The sequence below is a fragment of the Loxodonta africana genome, chromosome 9, assembly GCF_030014295.1.
Source record: "Loxodonta africana isolate mLoxAfr1 chromosome 9, mLoxAfr1.hap2, whole genome shotgun sequence".
In the NCBI taxonomy this organism is placed as follows: domain Eukaryota; kingdom Metazoa; phylum Chordata; class Mammalia; order Proboscidea; family Elephantidae; genus Loxodonta; species Loxodonta africana.
The window spans coordinates 53,519,058-53,536,946 of record NC_087350.1 but is presented as its reverse complement, the minus strand read 5'-3'; the positions used below and the strand labels follow the sequence as shown (position 1 = coordinate 53,536,946).

The window sequence follows — 17,889 nt, the reverse complement described above, 5'->3', positions numbered from 1 at the left end:
GTCAATTGAGAGAATTTGTAGATAAAGGAATCTTTACTTAACACCAAGGTGACTGATGACTCCTACAGTGAGGTATCCCTCAGCTACCAGAGAAGGACGTTGAGATTGGTTAGTAGCCCTGATATATTACACAAGTTCTGTTTTTAAGTAGCTAGAACCATCATGTTCTTATTTCTTATTATTTTGTAAAGGTTCATATATGCAGGTCTAAGACTAATGGACGTGAAGCAGAAAGAGAAAGGAGTGAAGTTGGTACTAGCAGAGTGGAAGTGTTACAAATATAAGAAAAATATCAGGTATGAGTCACTGGTGTAAAAACTCGGGTAAGATCATGGGAAAATGATAAGGTGTGATTTGGTAAAGTGGCTTAGACAACATTTATAAAAGGCTTCTTCTCTGACAACTCTAGGATGAGGCCGGAAAAGCCAATGACTTTCCTGGTGTTCTGAAGACTTGAACAAGAGAGCTCTCATTTGAATTGAGGGGGGAAATAAGGTAGGAACTTGTAAGACAAGTTAGTTTTTTTTTTTCTCCACATACCTTGAAAATTTCTAGAGAAAGGGTGACAGTAGACTGAAAATGTTGAGAAGTAGAAAAAAAAATTGTTAAGCAAAGACTGATAGTTATACTCTAAGATATACCGCTAGATCCTTTATGTAATTGACATAGGTTCCCACCCTTAAAGTCCTTGCCTTGGCTAGTTACAGATGATGTTTCTCACCAAGTGTGCAAATCCGAATTTCTGGGAGATGCAGCACAGCCTGCTGGATTGTCTCATCCTATGCAATCTGTGGAAATGAAACATTAACCCAAGAGTGTGAGAGAAGAACAAGAAGAGAGAGGTTAAAGGGGGAGGACAGACCAATTTGATTCTTCCTCTCTCTGAAGTCTGTGTCCAGTTATTAACTAAAAGGTTGGCAGTGGGAACCCAGCCAGCAGTGTCTCAGAAGAAAGGACTGGTGATCAGCTTCTGAAATGTCACAGCCTCGAAAACCCTGTGGAGTGAAGTTCTACTCTGTAACACATGATGTTTCCATGAGCTGGAATTCACTAGATGGCAACGGTGTTTTTTAGTAGTTTAGTAACAACTGGTTAGTTGCCTAGCCTTGTACCCTTGTTTCTTAATATTAAATTTGAAACTTGGTAATCAGATAAATCATTCTGATGTTTCAAGGTTCCTCCAAAATAGCTTTTGTTGATTTTTAGCTCATGGTCAGACTGTTACTGACTCTCATTAGTGGAATAAAAAGCATGAGATATTCAAGATTCATACACTGAATAGTTCAAATACATGTTCACATTATACGACCATCATAATGATTTCTTATTCTTTTATATTGCCATCTCTTTTTTGGTCTACAGCAAAAGAGAAGAACGGGATGAGGAGGGATAATCAGAGCAATGTGTCTGAATTTCTCCTCCTAGGGCTCCCCATCTGGCCGGAGCATCAGGGCGTATACTACGCCCTGTTCCTGGGCATGTACCTCATCACAGTGCTGGGGAACCTACTCATCATCCTGCTCATCAGGCTGGACTCTCGCCTCCACACCTCTATGTACTTCTTCCTCAGCCACTTGGCTTTCACTGATGTCTCTTTCTCATCAGTCACAGCACCAAAGATGCTGATGAACATGCAAACACAGAGACAATCCATCTCATACGCTGGGTGCATTTCTCAGGTGTATTTTTTCTTATTTTTTGGTGATATTGACAGCTTCCTTCTCACCTCAATGGCCTATGACAGGTACGTGGCCATTTGTCACCCCCTCCACTATACCACTATCATGAGTCAAAGCCTATGTTTCCTGCTAGTAATTGTATCCTGGGTCTTATCCTTTGCCAGTGCTCTATTGCACACACTGCTCCTAGTCCATCTCTCTTTCTGTGGAGACAACATTGTCCCCCACTTCTTCTGTGACCTCTCTGCCTTACTTAAGCTGTCCAGCTCAGACACCTCAACTAATGAGTTGGTTATCCTCACTGTTGGTGTCCTGGTGATTACTCTTCCATTCTTATGCATCCTGGTCTCTTATGGTCGCATTGGAGCCACTATCCTGAGAGTCCCCTCAACCAAGGGAGTCTGCAAAGCCTTGTCCACCTGTGGCTCCCACCTCTCTGTGGTGTCTCTATATTATGGGGCTATAATTGGACTGTACTTTTTCCCCTCATCCAGAGACTCCAATGACAAAGACGTCATTGTGGCCATATTATACACTCTGGTTACTCCCATGCTAAATCCTTTTATCTATAGTCTGAGAAATCGGGACATGAAAGGAGCTCTGGGAAATATACTCAATAGGTGTGCATTTTCACCATAGTGTGCACTGAATTTAGATAGGTGTTTTGACTTGTTTTGTTCAATAAGATGTTAGCAAACATGTTAAGAGTCTTGAAAAAAAGCTGTGGATGGTGACTTTTTCTTTGGGAATCCAGATACAGCTGTGTGAAGAAACACATGCTAGTCTAATAGAGAATGAAAGAACACAGGAATAGATGTTCCAGCTGTCCCAACCATCCTGGCCATACCAAGTGAGACCTACAGTTTTTATGGAAAATTTCTAGAAAATTCAGCCACAGACAATTCACCCCTGTCTTGTGCTGCTCAGCTGACCCATAGAATTGCGAGCAAATAAAATGATTGTTGTTTTAAGCCACTGTGTTTTGGACTGGTTTCTTTCACAAAGTCAACTGATACATTTCTCACATTCCTGTGGCATTAATAATCTTTGCCTATGCTGATGACTTCTTACTGAGAACACCTATGACTCTCTCCAGAGAACTATTTCACTTCCTTCGAGAACCGTACAAAGCCTGTGTGCTCTCGGACAGGCCAGATTAGATAGGGATTTAATGGTCCCAAAAGAATCTCTTAGTTAAGGACAGGTAAGAACTGGTGGAAGCAATCCCAGCTATCTTACGCATTGGGTAGGTCAACTCTGAGACATGTACTAAGTGGACCATTTTCTCAGAGCTCTGAAATCCAATTCCCTCAGTGGTAACTTACTATTTGCATACATTGTATTGATTACTTGGCCTTCCATGTCTCAGGTTCCCACTCTCCTATTGGTTCTTCCTGGAATTATCTTCCTAATAAACTATTCATATTCAAATACTTTCCTCAGGATCTTGCTCTGGGGGAACTCAAGCTAACACAGTAAGTACAGAAGTGGTCATATGAAGTCACTCAGGATAGGATTCTGGCTTAGCATCACTCGATGGTCAAAGATCAGCAGAGCACAATGATGGTGTTCAGTGGAATGGTGATAATTCTGAAGTGCAGAAGTACTGTAACCACTAAGATTCTCACCTGATGTAAATTGGGTTGATGTATTGGTGGGTGTTGAAGCACTGCCTTATAAAGTAAATAGAGCTCTTTGAAAGATACGAACACTTGGCAATTACAAAGCCCATGGAATTGATTGACCTTTGTTAATGATCATAGATACATAAGATTTGATCATATGGGTTTGGCAAATATCCTGTCAATAACATAACAAATTGAACTTAATTTGTGGCAAAAAGAAAATGTGAGTGGCCGAGGAATGAAATGTAGCAGAATATCACAGGTCCCGCCAAGACTCCTGGGCACTCACTATTTCTGGATATGCCCTTGACTTCTTACTCTAAGTACCAACAGCCTTCTGACTGAGGAACTTCCTGCCTAGGGACATGTGTGTGGTCTATGCTTGGGGCTGGCAGAAAGTGCTGAGGAGTTAATAATCCTGGAAAAATTCCTCAGTAAGTGGTGCATGGGAGTTGATGGATATATACCTCAGTTTCCTCTCCCTTTGGTGAAACAATTTAAGGAGTATTTCGTAGTGATTCCCACAGATGTTTGGGGTATTGGTCCCCAGTTACCCACAGCAGCAACCTTCTGCTTCCTTTCCATATCTTACTCCCCATCCCCCTAGGACCCTCCAAATTAAATTGCTTACACTTAAATATCTTTTCTCAGGGTTTCATTCATCTGTGTGGATATCATAGCTATAAGTAGGAAGGACTGGGATAATTTTTGGATTCTGGAGCTCTGTTATCTGTCAGGATATGAGTTGTTTTTTAATTCCTGTTGTCAGAGAGACATTGGTTTAAATGGAAAGTGAACCCTTAGTGGATGAGGTTTTCTTTTTGGGTGAGAACTGGAATTAGCGCAGTGATGGTTGCACAGCATTTTGAATGGACTAAACGCCACCGAGTTGTACACTTTAAAATGGTTAATTTTATGTAATGTGAATTTTACCTCATAAAAAAAGAAACAGTGCTTAAGCAGAAGACTATGCCTTCTTGGATGACTAGGGAAAGATCATTATATGTCTGCTACTCCACCGCCATTTTTATCAGTTCCCCATTTTACTTTCAAAATTATTCCACTTTGTGCAATAAACTGTAATTCCACTTTATCTCTAAGGCATTGGCTTCTCACTAATACATGAACTCCAAGGGGAATGATTTCATTTCTCATTTACTTCTTTTTTTTCTTACAAATCAAGTCAGTCTCTCACACAAAAACTTATGTACACCTTGCTAAAAAAAAAAAAAACAAACACCTTGCTACATACTCCCAATTGCTCTCCCTCTAATGAGACAGCCCGCTCCCTCCCTCTACTCTCTCTTTTCGTGTCCATTTTGCCAGCTTCTAACCTCCTTCATCCTCTCATCTCCCCTCCAGGCAGGAGATGCCAACATAGTCTCAAGTGTCCACCTGATCCAAGAAGCTCACTCCTCACCAGCATCCCTCTCCATCCCATTGTCCAGTTCAATCCCTGTCTGAAGAGTTGGTTTTGGGAATGGTTCCTGTCCTGGGCCAACAGAAGGTCTGGGGGCCATGACCACCAAGATCCTCCCAGTCTCAGTCAGACCATTAAGTCTGGTCTTTTTATGAGAGTTTGGGGTCTGCATCCCACTGCTCTCCTGATTTGTCAGGGCTTTTCTGTTGTGTTCCCTGTGAGGGTAGTCATGGGTTGTAGCCAGGCACCATCTAGTTCCTCTGGTCTCAGGCTGATGTAGTCTCTGGTTTATGTGGCCCTTTCTGTCTCTTGGGCTCATAATTACCTTGTGTTCCTGGTGTTCTTCATTCTCCTTTGATCCATGTGGGTTGAAACCAATTGATGCATCTTAGATGGCCACTTGCTAGCGTTTAAGACCCCAGATACCACTCTCCAAAGTGGGATGCAGAATGTTTTCTTAACAGGTTTTATTATGCCAATTGACTTAGATGTCCTCTAAAACCATGGTCCCCAAACCCCTGCCCCTGTGATGCTGGCCTTCGAAGCATTCAGTTTATTTAGGATGCTGCTTTGCTTTTGGTTTAGTCCAGTTGTGCTGGCCTCGACTGTATTGTGTGTTGTCTTTCCCAACACCTAAAGTAGTTCTTATCTACTATCTAAGTAGTGAATACTCCTCTCCAGCCCTGCTTCCCTCCCCCCTCTCATAACCATGAAAGAATATTTTCTTCTCTGTTTAAACTATTTCTCCAGTTCTTATAATAGTGGCCTTACACAATATTAGTCCTTTTGCAACGGACTAATTTCACTCAGCATAATGCCTTCCAGATCCTCCACCTTATGAAATGTTTCACAGATTCATCACTGTTCTTTATCTATGCATAGCATACCATTGTGTGATTATACCATAATTTATTTATCCATTCATTCATTGATGGACACCTTGGTTGCTTCCAACTTTTTGCTGTTGTCAACAGTGGTGCATGATCATCGGTGTGCATGTGTCTGTTTGTGTAAAGGCTTTTATTGCTCTAGGATATATTCCAAGGAGTGGGATTGCTGGATCGTATGGTAGTTCTATTTCCAGCTTTTTAAGGAAGGGCCAAAACAGTTTCCAAAGTGGTTGTACCATTTTACATTCCCGCCAACAGTGTATAAGTGTTCCAATCTCTCCACAGCGTCTCCAACATTTCTTGTTTTGTGTTTTCTGGATTAATGCCAGCCTTGTTGGAGTGAGATGAAATCTCACTGTAGTTTTCACTTGCATTTCTCTAATGGCTAATAATCGTGAGCATTTCCTCATGTATCTGTTAGCTACCTGAATGTCTTCTTTAGTGAAGCATCTGTTCAGATCTTTAGCCCAGTTTTTAATTGGGTTATTTGTCTTTTTGTAGTTGAATTTTTGCAGTATCATGTAGAGTTTAGAGATCAGGTGCTGATCGGAAATGTCATAGCTAAAAACTGTTTCCCAATCTGTAGGTAATCTTTTTATTCTTTTGGTGAAGTCTTTGGATGAGCACAGGTGTTTGATTTTTAGGAGCTCCCAGTTATCTACTTTTTCTTCTGCATTGTTAGTAATGTTTTGTATAGTCTTTGTACCATGTATTAGGGCTCCTAAGGTTGTCTCTATTTTTTCTTTCATGATCTTTATCGTTTTAGGTTTTATATTTTTTGTGTGTGGTGTGAGGTATGGGTCTTGTTTCATTTTTTTGCGGATGGATACCCAGTTATGCCAGGACCATTTGTTAAAAAAACTCTTTTCCCCATTTAATGCTTTGGGGCCTTTGTCAAATATCAACTGCTCATATGTGGATGGATTTCTGTCTGGATTCTCAATTCTGTTCCATTGGTCTACGTATCCATTGTTGTAGCAGCACCAGGCTGTTTTGACTACTGTGGCAGTGTAATAGTTTCTAAAATCAGGTAAAGTAAGGCCTCCCGCTTTGTTCTTCTTTTTCAGTAATGCCTTATTTATCCGGGGCCTCTTTCCCTTCCATATGAAGTTGATGATTCGTTTCTCCATCTCATTAAAGAATGTCATTGGGATTTGGATCAGAATTGCATTAAATCTATAGGTCACTTTTGGTAGAATGGACTTTTTTTTTTTTTAATTTTTATTGAGCTTCAAGTGAATGTTTACAAATCAAGTCAGTCTGTCACATATAAGTTTATATACACCTTACTCCATACTCCCACTTGCTCTCCCCCTAATGAGTCAGCCCTTCCAGTCTCTCTTTTTGTGACAATTTTGCCAGCTTCCAACCCTCTCTACCCTCCCATCCCCCCTCCAGACAGCAGATGCCAACACAGTCTCAAGTGTCCACCTGATACAAATAGCTCACTCTTCATCAGCATCTCTCTCCATCCCATTGTCCAGTTCAATCCCTGTCTGAAGAGTTGGCTTTGGGAATGTTAAGTCTTCCTATCCACGAGCAAGCTATGTTTTTCCACTTATGTAGGTCTCTTTTGGTTTCTTGCAGAAGTGTTTTGTGGTTTTATTTGTATAAGTTTTTTACACCTCTGGTAAGGTTTATTCCTAAGTATGTTATCTTCTTGGGGGCTTTAAAGTAAATGGTATTAATTTGGTGATTTCCTCTTCAATGTTCTTTTTTGTTGGTGTAGAGGAATCCAACTGATTTTTGTATGTTTATCTTATATCCTGATAGTCTGCTGAATGCTTCTATTAGTTTCAGTAGTTTTCTTGAGGATTCCTTAGGGTTTTCTGTGTATAAGATCATGTCATCTGCAAATAGAGATACTTTGCTTCTTCCTTGCTAATCTGGATGCCCTTTATTTCTTTATTTAGCCTAATTGCTATGGCTAGGACTTCCAGCACAATATTGAATAAGAGTGGTGATAAAGGGCATCCTTGCCTGGTTCCCGATCTCAGTGGGAATGCTTTCAGACTCTCCGTTTATGATGATGTTGGCTATTGACTTTGTATAAATGCCCTTTATTATGCTGAGGAATTTTCCTTCAGTTCCTATATTGCTGAGAGTTTTTATCATGAATGGGTGTTGAACTTTGTCAAATGCCTTTTCTGGATCAATTGATAAAATCATGTGATTCTTGTCTTTTGTTTTATTTATATGATGGATTACATTAATTTTTTTTTCTAATGTTGAACCATCCCTGCATACCTAGTATGAATCCCACTTGGTCATGGTGAATTTTTTTTTTTTTTTTGATATGTTGTTGAATTCTATTGGCTAGAATTTTATTGAGGATTTTTGTATCTGTGTTCATGAAGGATATAGGTCTGTAATTTTCTTTTTTTGTGGCGTCTTTATCCGGTTTTGGTATCAGGGATACGCTGGCTTCATAGAATAAGTTTGGGAGTATTCTGTCCTTTTCCATGCTCTGAAATACCTTTAGTAGTAGTGGTGTTAACTCTTCCCTAAAAGTTTGGTAGAATTCTGCAGTGAAGCTGTCCAGGCCAGGGCTTGTTTGTTTGTTTGGAGTTTTTTGATTACCTTTTCAATCTCTTCATTTGTTATGGGTCTATTTAGTTGTTCTACCTCTGTTTGTGTTAGTTTAGGTAGGTAGTGTGTTTCTAGAAATTTGTCCATATCTTCTAGGTTTTCAAATTCTTGCAGTACAATTTTTCATACTAATCTGATATGATTCTTTTAATTTCAGTTGGGTCTGTTGTAATATCACCCATCTCTTTTCTTGTTTGGATTATTTGCTTCCTCTCCTGTTTTTCTTTTGTCCATTTGGGCAATGGTTTACCAATTTTGTAGATTTTTTTCAAAGAACCAGCTTTTGGTTTGTTAATTCTTTCAATTGTTTTTCTGTTTTCTATTTCACTACTTCTGCTCTAATTTTTATTATTTGTTTTTTTCAGGTGCCTGAGGGTTTCTTTTGTTGTTCTCTTTCTATTTGTTCAAGTTGTAGGGATAATTCTTTGATTTTGGCTTTTTCTTCTTTTTGTATGAGTGCTTTTACTGATACAAATTGACCTCTGAGCACTGCTTTCACTGTGTCCCAAAGGTTCTGATAGGAAGTGTTTTCATTCTCATTGGATTCAATGAATTTCTTTATTCCATCCTTAATATCTTCTATACTCCATTCTTTTTTGAGCAGGGTATTGTTCAGTTTCCAAGCTTCCCTGCTTTTCCTGTTATTGATTTCCACTTTTATGGCTTTATAGTCAGAAAAGATGCTTTGTAATATTTTGATGTTTTGAATTCTGCTAAGGCTTGGTCTATTCTACAGAATGTTCTATGTGCACTAGAAAAGAAAGTATACTTGTAGCTGTTTTGTGGAGTGTTCTGTATATGTCTGTAAAGTCAAGCTGGTTGATTGTGGCATTTAGATCATCCGTGTCTTTATTGAGCTTCTTTGTGGATGTCCTGTCCTTCACCGAAAGGGGTGTATTGAAGTTTCCTAGTATAATTGTGGAGCTGTCTATCTCACTTCTCAATGCTGATAGAGTTCGTTTTATGTATCTTGCAGCCCTGTCATTGGGTGCATAAATATTTCATGTGGTTATATCTTCCTGGTATATTGTCCCTTTAATGATTATATAGTGTCCTTCCTTATCCTTTATGATGGATTTAACTTTAAAGTCTATTTATCAGAAATTAATATTGCCACTCCTACTCTTTTTTGATTGTTGTTTGCTTGATATATTTTTTCTATCCTTTGAGTTTTAGTTTGTTTGTGTCTCTAAGCCTAAGGTGTGGCAGCATATAGACGGATTGTGTTTTTAAATCCATTCTGCCACTCTCTGTCTCTTTATAGGTGCATTTAGTCCATTTACATTCAGTGTAATTATGGATAGGTATGAATTTAGTGCTATCATTTTGATGCCTTATTTTCTGTGTCATTGACAGTTTCTTTTTCCTACTTAACTTTATGTGCTGAGTAGATTATCTTTACATTGTCCTTTCTTCATATTTGTTGTTGTTGGTTTTGTTTCTGCTGAGTCTTTATTTTTTTTCTTGTATTTTATTTTGATGTAGAGGATAGATTGTCTCCTTTGTGGTTACCTCATTATTTACCCCTATTTTTCTAAATTTAAACCTAACTTTTATTTCTTTTTATCGCCTTGTCTTCCTCTCCATATGGAAAATCTATGACTACCTCTTTATTGTTTTAATATTATCTTCTTTTACGTAACAACATCGCTGCTTCCCTGTTTTGAGTATTTTTTTTATCTTGATGTATTTTTGTGATTTCCCTGTCTGGGTTGACTTCTGATTGCTCTGCCCAGTGTTCTGGTCTTGGGTTGATACCTGATATTTTTGATTTTCTAACCAATGAACTGCCTTTAGTATTTCTTGTAGTTTCGGCTTGGTTTTTAACTTCTGTTTATCTGGAAATGTTCTAATTTCACCGTCATATTTGAAAGACAGTTTTGCTGGATATAAGATTCTTGGCTGGCAATTTTTTTTCCTTCTATTTTTTATATAAGTCATCTCATTGCCTTCTTGCCTGCATGGTTTCTGATGAGTAATCTGAGCTTATTCTTATTGGCTCTCCTTTGTAGGTGACTTTTCATTTATTCCTAGCTGCTCTTAAAACTCTATCTTTGGTTTTGGCAAGTTTGATTATAATATGTCTTTCTGACTTTCTTTTAAGATCTACCTTATATGGTGTTTGATAAGGATCTTGGATCAATATCTTCTCATCTTTCATGACATCAGGCAAGTTTTTTGCCAACAAATCTTCAACAATTCTCTCTATTTTCTGTTTTCCCTCCCTGTTCTGGCACTCCAATCACTGTAGGTTATTTCTCTTGATAGAGTCCCACATGATTCTTAAGGTTTCTTCCTCCTTTTATTTGATTTTTCTTCAAATACATTAGTGTCAAGGGCTTTATTTTCAAGTTCAGAAATTCTGCTTTCCATTTGCTCAAATCTGCTCCTCTGATTTTCTCTTGATTTGTCTACTTCTGTAATTTTATTGTTAATCTTCTGAATTTTTGATTGCTGTCTGTCTATGGATTTTTCCAGCTTATTAAATTTTTCATTATGTTCCTGAATAATCTTTTTAATTTCTTCAATTGCTTTATCTGTGTGTTTCTTGGCTTGTTCTGCATATTGTTTCATTTCCTTCCTGATGTCTTGAAGGGTTCTGTGTATTAATCTTTTGTATTCTGCCTCTGGTAATTCCAGGAAGGCACTTTCATCTAGAAGATCCCTTGATTCTTGGTTTTGAGGACTTGTGGAGGTGATCATGGTGTGTTTCTTTATGTGACTTGATATTGACCGTTGTATCCAAGCCATCTATAAGTTATTGTATTAGTTTATTTAATGTTTGCTTACTGTGTTGTAGCTTCTTGCTTTGTTTTGTTTTGATATGCCCAAATGGGTTGCTTGAGTGAGCTAGTCTGATTATTTTCACCTTTGGAGCTCTGACATCCTGTCCCCAGATGGCAAGAGCTGTTATTGGGTATATCAGTTTAGGAGTCTATTCACTTTTCTTGTATGAATTCAGCTCAGGTGTCCAGGTAACTGATTATCAAGTGTGTGGTACAGGCTCTGTCCTACAGTCTTAGAGGGACAGGGGTGATTGGTGTAGGTACTGGTATCTGGTTGCAGCAGGAGGTCACACTCTGAACAAGGTAGAGGGCTGAGAATCGTCCCCCAGGTGTCTCTGAGGGAAGTGTGTCCCTGATCCCTAGAGCCTACTGGTGGGTGGGTTCTGCAGATGGACCATGTCACCCAATGTTTTTGGTTATAAGGACTGGGAGGTACCAGTTATCCTTGGACCCCTGTCGCAGGTAGCTGTGTGACCTGAGTGGAGCCACCTTCCTTAGGCGCCTGATGTGGGTAGGTGAGGACCCTGTTTAACACGCAAAGCGATGTCAAACATCAAACACCCATCTCTCCACTGCACAGCTGAAATGGTTGGAGTCTGCCAACAAGGGCCTATTCTCCTGAAATAGGTCCACACAGGTCCATGCAGAGAGGAAAGGTACTCAAAGTCCACAGACCGTTTATGCCTGGACAGGACCCACTTCTGTCCTGAGCTTCCCCATTAGTGGAGCTGGCAAATTATCTTTTCCCCCAATTGCAAATTTATTCCTTCTCCAAGGCTGAGAGGATGGCTCTACGTGCTCAACAGGGCCTATCTCAGGCCCAGGGAAATCAGCCGCTGAAGCTGGCTTGGGAGCAGGGGGCAGGGGGCGGCATGGTAAAATATACGCAAGTACTTAGCTTTTGCTGAAAGCACCATTCTTTTCTGGTTCTGAAGGTGTGAGTAGGCTGTGTGACTGGCTGCTTTTCCCTGAGGAAACTGCTGCCGAACTCTAGTGCCAGCCTGCTGCTGCTGCTCCCAGGAGTGGTGCCTGAGGGCTTCCCGCGATTCAGGTTCGGTAACTCCTCTCCACTTCTGAACCATCTCTTCCTTTTCCTGCCCCTCAATTTGTTTTCTAAGCTTGCATTTGATGTTCATGGCTCCTAGCTTGTCTTACATATACTCGTTTCACTTGTTTTTTTCTGGGCTTTGTTGTAAGAGGGCTCGCTGGAAGCATCTGTCTATTCCATCTTGGCTCTGCCTCCCATTTGTCATTTACTTCTATATCTCAGTGGTAGCTCAGCTCTGGCCCACAGTTGAATAAGTAGCTTTCCCAGGAAAAGATCTGTTCGGTGCTTAGACTCTTATGTTTCTCTGTTGCTAGACTGAAACATTCTGAAGATTCAAAAAGAAAAAATATCTGGACAATAATGATGTTTTTCTGTAAATTCACTCATTCCCCAGGATAAAGGTTACAACAGACACCTGTTAATGATAATTCCCATTTCTCGGTGCCTTATATTTTCAATCCTCTTCACCCAAAGCACAAAAGACAGGCATGAAAAGGAAGAATCAGAGTGATATGTCCAAATTCCTCCTCCTGGGACTCCTCATCTGGTAAGAGCAGCAGAGGATGTACTTTGCCCTTTATGTTGTTTAGATATTGCCTGGCTAGCTGGATTAGTCACCCTAAGATTAAAAGAGTTCAATCTTACTGCCTTTTACTATAATCTTCTTACCCTCTAAGACCCTAGTACATAAAGTGGAAAATATGAATCCGCCAGAGTGCTATAGTGATTGTCTTTATCTGCTATGAAGTTTATATTTAAACCACTTCAGAGTGAGCTTGTTTGAGCATTAAGAAACACTTTTGAAGATAACATCACAAAATCATAAAACAAAGGTTAATATGAAAAATTTTGAATTATAAAATGAGTGGTTCTGAGGGCTCACATGTGGCCAGGACAGTGCTTTCTCTCAACAGTGAAAGTGGAAATCTTTGGAATTTGGGAGGCATGGGCTACAGCATTAAGAAATACCTTGCCTCAGTAGTGGGGTAAAATTGAGCCTTGACTCAATGCAGCTCTGGTCCCACCTAACAGAGCTTAGAAACAAGACCTGAAATGATTAAACTTTGCCAAGTAACATAACTGCATCTCAGAACAAAGCTAACACTATTTGTAGGAATACAAAAATATCCAACAATCAACAAGTTAAAATCCACAATGTCAACCACACAGTTAAATATTACCAGGGGTGGGAAAAGGCAGGAAAATACACCCCAGAATAAGGAGAAAAATCAGTCAGTGGAGACTGACCCAGAAATGATGCAGATGATAATTTGGGCAGATAAAGGCATTAAGACAATTATAACTAACGGGTTAAAAGTAAGAGGTTGGAAACAAGGTACTATGCTAACACTAATTAAAAGCAAACTGAAGTGGCTATATTAATATGAAAAAGTAGATTCCAGAGCAAATAATATTACACAGAATAAAGTCATTCTTAATGATAAAAGGTTCAAGGCATTCAGAGGACCTAAGAATTCTAAATTTTTGTGTACCTGATAACAATTGCTTCAAAATAAGTGAAATAAAAATGGACAGAGGCGAAAAAGACAAGTCCACAATTATAGTTGAATCATTTCACAAGCCTCTTTCCATAATTGATATAGGAAGTGGGCAGAAAATCAATAAGGACATTGAAGAGTTAAAGAACCTCTGAAATGACCAGGCAATAATGTTTCATTATACCATACATAATCTCACTATGCTTTGGAGCTAACTGGATGGCAACTAATAACAACAACCAATGAATGAACTTAACTGATATTATAGACTATTCTTAACCCCTCCCCCTAGAAAAAAACTGAGTTTTTAATATTTACCATGACTGACTATATTTTGGGCCACAAAACAAGTCTCAGTGAATTTAAAAGTATTGCAATCATACTTACTATGTGTTCTGACCACAATGAAATTAAGTTAGAAATCAATAACAGAAGGATTTTTGGAAAATAAACTAAAAAATTGAAAACAACATAAAAGAACTTTAGCTTACAGGTTAAAGAAGAAATGAAAAGAAAAATTAGAAATTATCTTAAGCAACAGTGATAAATATCACTAACCTTTTATTGAGCAAAAGCAGCCAGATAAAAAAAGTGCAGATTGATTGAAATGTAAGAGCCAAAACAGCAAAACTACTTGAAGAAAATAAAAAAGAACATCTTTGAGATGCTGGAGAAGCAAAGATATCTTAGTGAGAACGTAGAAAACATGAGACGTAAAAGAAAAAAAATGATCAGTTAGACTTCATCAAAATTAAAAACTATGTCTATCAAATGACACCTTCAAGAAAATAAATAGGCAAGCCACAGAAAATATTTCATATACCTATATCTAACAAAGGACTTGTGTCAAGAATGTATAAAGATCTCCTACAACTCAATAATAGGAAAGGTAAACAACTCAGTAACAAAAGACTTGAATAAACGTTTTGCAAGAGAAGATAGGGTCAATAAGTAAATGAATAAGTGCACAGTACCCTTTGTCAACACAGATATGCAAAATACAGTAAAACCAAATGAGATACCATTGCAAACCCACTATAATGGCAAAAATGAAAAAAAAAAATGACAACAGCAAATGTTGGTACAAAGGTGGAGTTTTTGAAATAACATGGGGCTCAGAGGCAAGAGACTTGGGTTGCAACCTCCAATTTGGTTTATTATGGGCTCCTTTAATCACATTTCCCCAGGGGAAACTGAGAGGGCAAAAAGCTTTGTGAATCACTAAGTTCCTAGTAGATATTTGTTGCTATATCGTTATTTCCCCAGGGTGAACTATCTCATTACCTGCAATCAACAAATGGTTCTTCCCCCAAAAGAAGCTAAGGGAAATTTTAGTGATTATTTGTTGTTTGTTTCTAATTTTGAGGTTGAGGGTCCTTCCCTCTGGGGTCCTCTCCGTGGTTTATAAAGTTAGATTCCACGCCCATTGCTCAGGATCTGTGAACAAGAGTGTCTGAATCATCTACCTTGTTTGGTTATGGAGGGATAACTCTTCTCAATGTGTCTTTGAGACTCTTAGAGGCTCCACATATTTTACCTGATTCTGGGTCTTCTTGAGAGAAATGAAAGAACCATCCCATGCCTTGTAGCTGAAGGTATCTGTGTTCATCACCTAAGAGCAGGAGTAGAATTTATTCAGTCATATGATTATCTATGTTTGCGTGTGTTTACATGTGCGGGTGTTAAGTGGGTGCTTGTGATTGCTATCATGATTCTATTCCTCCTCACAAGAGAAAAAAAGACAGCTCCACATAGAGTAATTATCTGGAACTGATCATTTATCCAAATTTTTAGAAAATGGGGTAACAACATATCACCTCTCATTTGCTTTTAATTCCCCATTGAGTTCTGTTTTTGTTTTTTCAAATTTTATTCCAAATCTCCCCAATTACCTTCATCATTCCTGCCACAATCCAGGTATACACAGCCATCAATTTGTAACTGAACTACTGCAATAGCCTTCTAGTAAGATTTCTGGTGACACTCTTGACTTACTATACTCTGTTCTCCACCTAAGAGCCAGCAAGATATTTAAAATTTTTAAATCATGACATAACCTGCCTCCTAGATAATTCTCTAACCTCCTATCCTTCCATTGCTCACTATACTCCTGCATTTTCTCTGTTCCTCAAACGCCTTAGCTCTTTCCTCTTTCAAGTTCTTATGCTTACATAAACTGCCTTTTTCTAGAATCTTTTTTTCATATGACACGCTCTTTCTTATTATGTAGAACTTATTTTACAGAACCCATCACAAAAGTCTTTCTCACAACCTTAGCTTCTTTTGGTTTAACAATATCTATTAAAATGATAAATACACATACCTTACAATTCCATTTAAGAAATGATTGATATATTTGTTCATGTGCAAAATGACATAGGAGCCATGTTATTTATTGTTTATTGCTGGAATAAAAAACTTTACAAACAACCAAAATGTCAATCAGATAGCTAATTAGCACTCTTGTAATGATATATTTATGATTATGACTAACATGGTAATGTTCAGCAAAACTGAATGTATAATTTTTCTCAGGTAACAATGTCTTCTTAACAGTATTTAAAAAACTCAGCAGACAGAAGAACACAGGGGTTTTAGATACCATGTAGTAAAGTTGGAGAGTCAGTGAGTGGCACAAATGGTTAAGAGTTTGACTATTAATCAAAAGATTGGCAGTTCAAATCCACCCATATGTGCCACAAAACAAAGCCTGGCAATCTGCTTCCAAAAGATTATAGTCATTGAAGCTTTTATGGCATGCAATTCTACTCTGAAACACATGGGGCCACAATGAGTCACAATCAGCTTGATAGCTCCTGGTTTGGTTTTTATGGTTTAGTCAAGCTAGGAGAATTTGTATTTACTGGATTCATTGGTTAATACCCAACGTGAACGGTGGGTTCTTTAATGAGGCACCCGTCAGCCCCTCAAAGTGAAAGACCTTGATATCTATTAGGAGTCTTTATATATTACATGAGTTCTGTTTTGTAGTAGACACCTGTACCCATTGCTCTCAAGTTGATTTCAACTCACAGCGACCCTGTAGGAAAGAGAACGGTCGCACAGGGTTTTCAAGAGTGGCTGGTGCGTTCATACTGCCGACCTTTTGGTGAGCAGCCAAACACTTAACCGCTGCACCACCAGGGCTCCACAGTAGACATAGTCATCATAATTCTTTATTCTCATTATTGTGTCAGTGTTTATAAGGACTGGACTAAGACTAACTAATCTGAACACGAGTTCTAAATGAGAAAAATATCAGGTATGTGTCAGTATCATAAAGCTAGGTTATGATCAATTTAAAATGAGAAGGTGCTATTGGTAAACTGACTTAGACAAGCAATTACAAAGCGCTTCTTCTTGGACAGTTAAGGGATGTGACTGGAAAAATCAGTATCTTTTATGCTGTGAAACTTGAATGAAAATGATCTGGTTTGAATTGAGGAAATAATTCAGGCCAGAACGTGGGAGAAAAACTGGTCTTTACTCTTTCCTTTCAAAAACTCCTTTAGAGACAATGATGGTGGATTGAAATTGAGGAATGGGAAGGAATTTTGTAGAAGGAAGGACTGACATACAAGGTATGTCACCAGATCTTTTGTTATTGAGCTAGATTCCAGTCCTTAATGACCTTACCTTGGCTAGTTACTTATGATGTTTCTCAGCAAGTATCCCAATTCTAATTTCTGTGAAATTCAGAGACCCCACTTGGTTTCTTATCTTGATTCAACTCACGGGATCCAAACATTAGCCAAATACTGTGTGAGACGAGTAGGTAGGATCACAAGAGAGCAACAGAGCAATTGGAGGGCCTGTAATAGTCTTTCTAAAAACTGATTACTGACCTAGCCTTGCACCTTAGTTTCTTAATCTCAGATTTCTGTTATAAACTGATGAACTTCTCAAGTTTAAATGTGGTCTGATCCAATAAATCATTCTGATATTTCATGGTTCCCCCAAAAGGGTTTTGTTGTTTTCTAGATGGACACATCATAAACTGAGATCAGACCATTTCTACTCCCCAAACCAAAAAGTAAAAACCAAACCCATTGCTGTCAAGTCAATTCTGATTCATAGAGACCCCGTAGGACAGAGTAGAACAGCCCCATAGGGTTTCCAGGGAGGGGCTGGTGGGTTCAAACTGCCAATCTTTTAGTTAGCAGTCAAGCTCTTAACCACTGTGTCACTAGGGCTTCATTACTACTCTGCTACCTGTGAAAAGTGCATGAGATATTAGATAAAGTTTCACATACTGATTAGTTCAAAAATATCTTCTAATTATTTGACATCAGAATGATTTCTTATTCTTTCACATTTCCACATGTCTTTTCATCTACAGCAGAAGAGAACTGG

The 17,889-nt window shown here is 38.6% G+C and overlaps 1 protein-coding gene across 1 annotated transcript; it reads left to right on the top strand.

Annotated features, from left to right (window-relative positions):
- The first annotated feature begins 1,370 nt into the window (after nucleotides 1-1,370).
- Nucleotides 1,371-2,565, top strand: LOC100669084 (olfactory receptor 1J21-like). The gene has a single exon (XM_064291487.1). The coding sequence runs from the start codon at nucleotides 1,380-1,382 to the stop codon at nucleotides 2,316-2,318; it is 939 nt and encodes a 312-aa protein (XP_064147557.1). The 5' UTR covers nucleotides 1,371-1,379; the 3' UTR covers nucleotides 2,319-2,565.
- The last annotated feature ends 15,324 nt before the right edge of the window (nucleotides 2,566-17,889 follow it).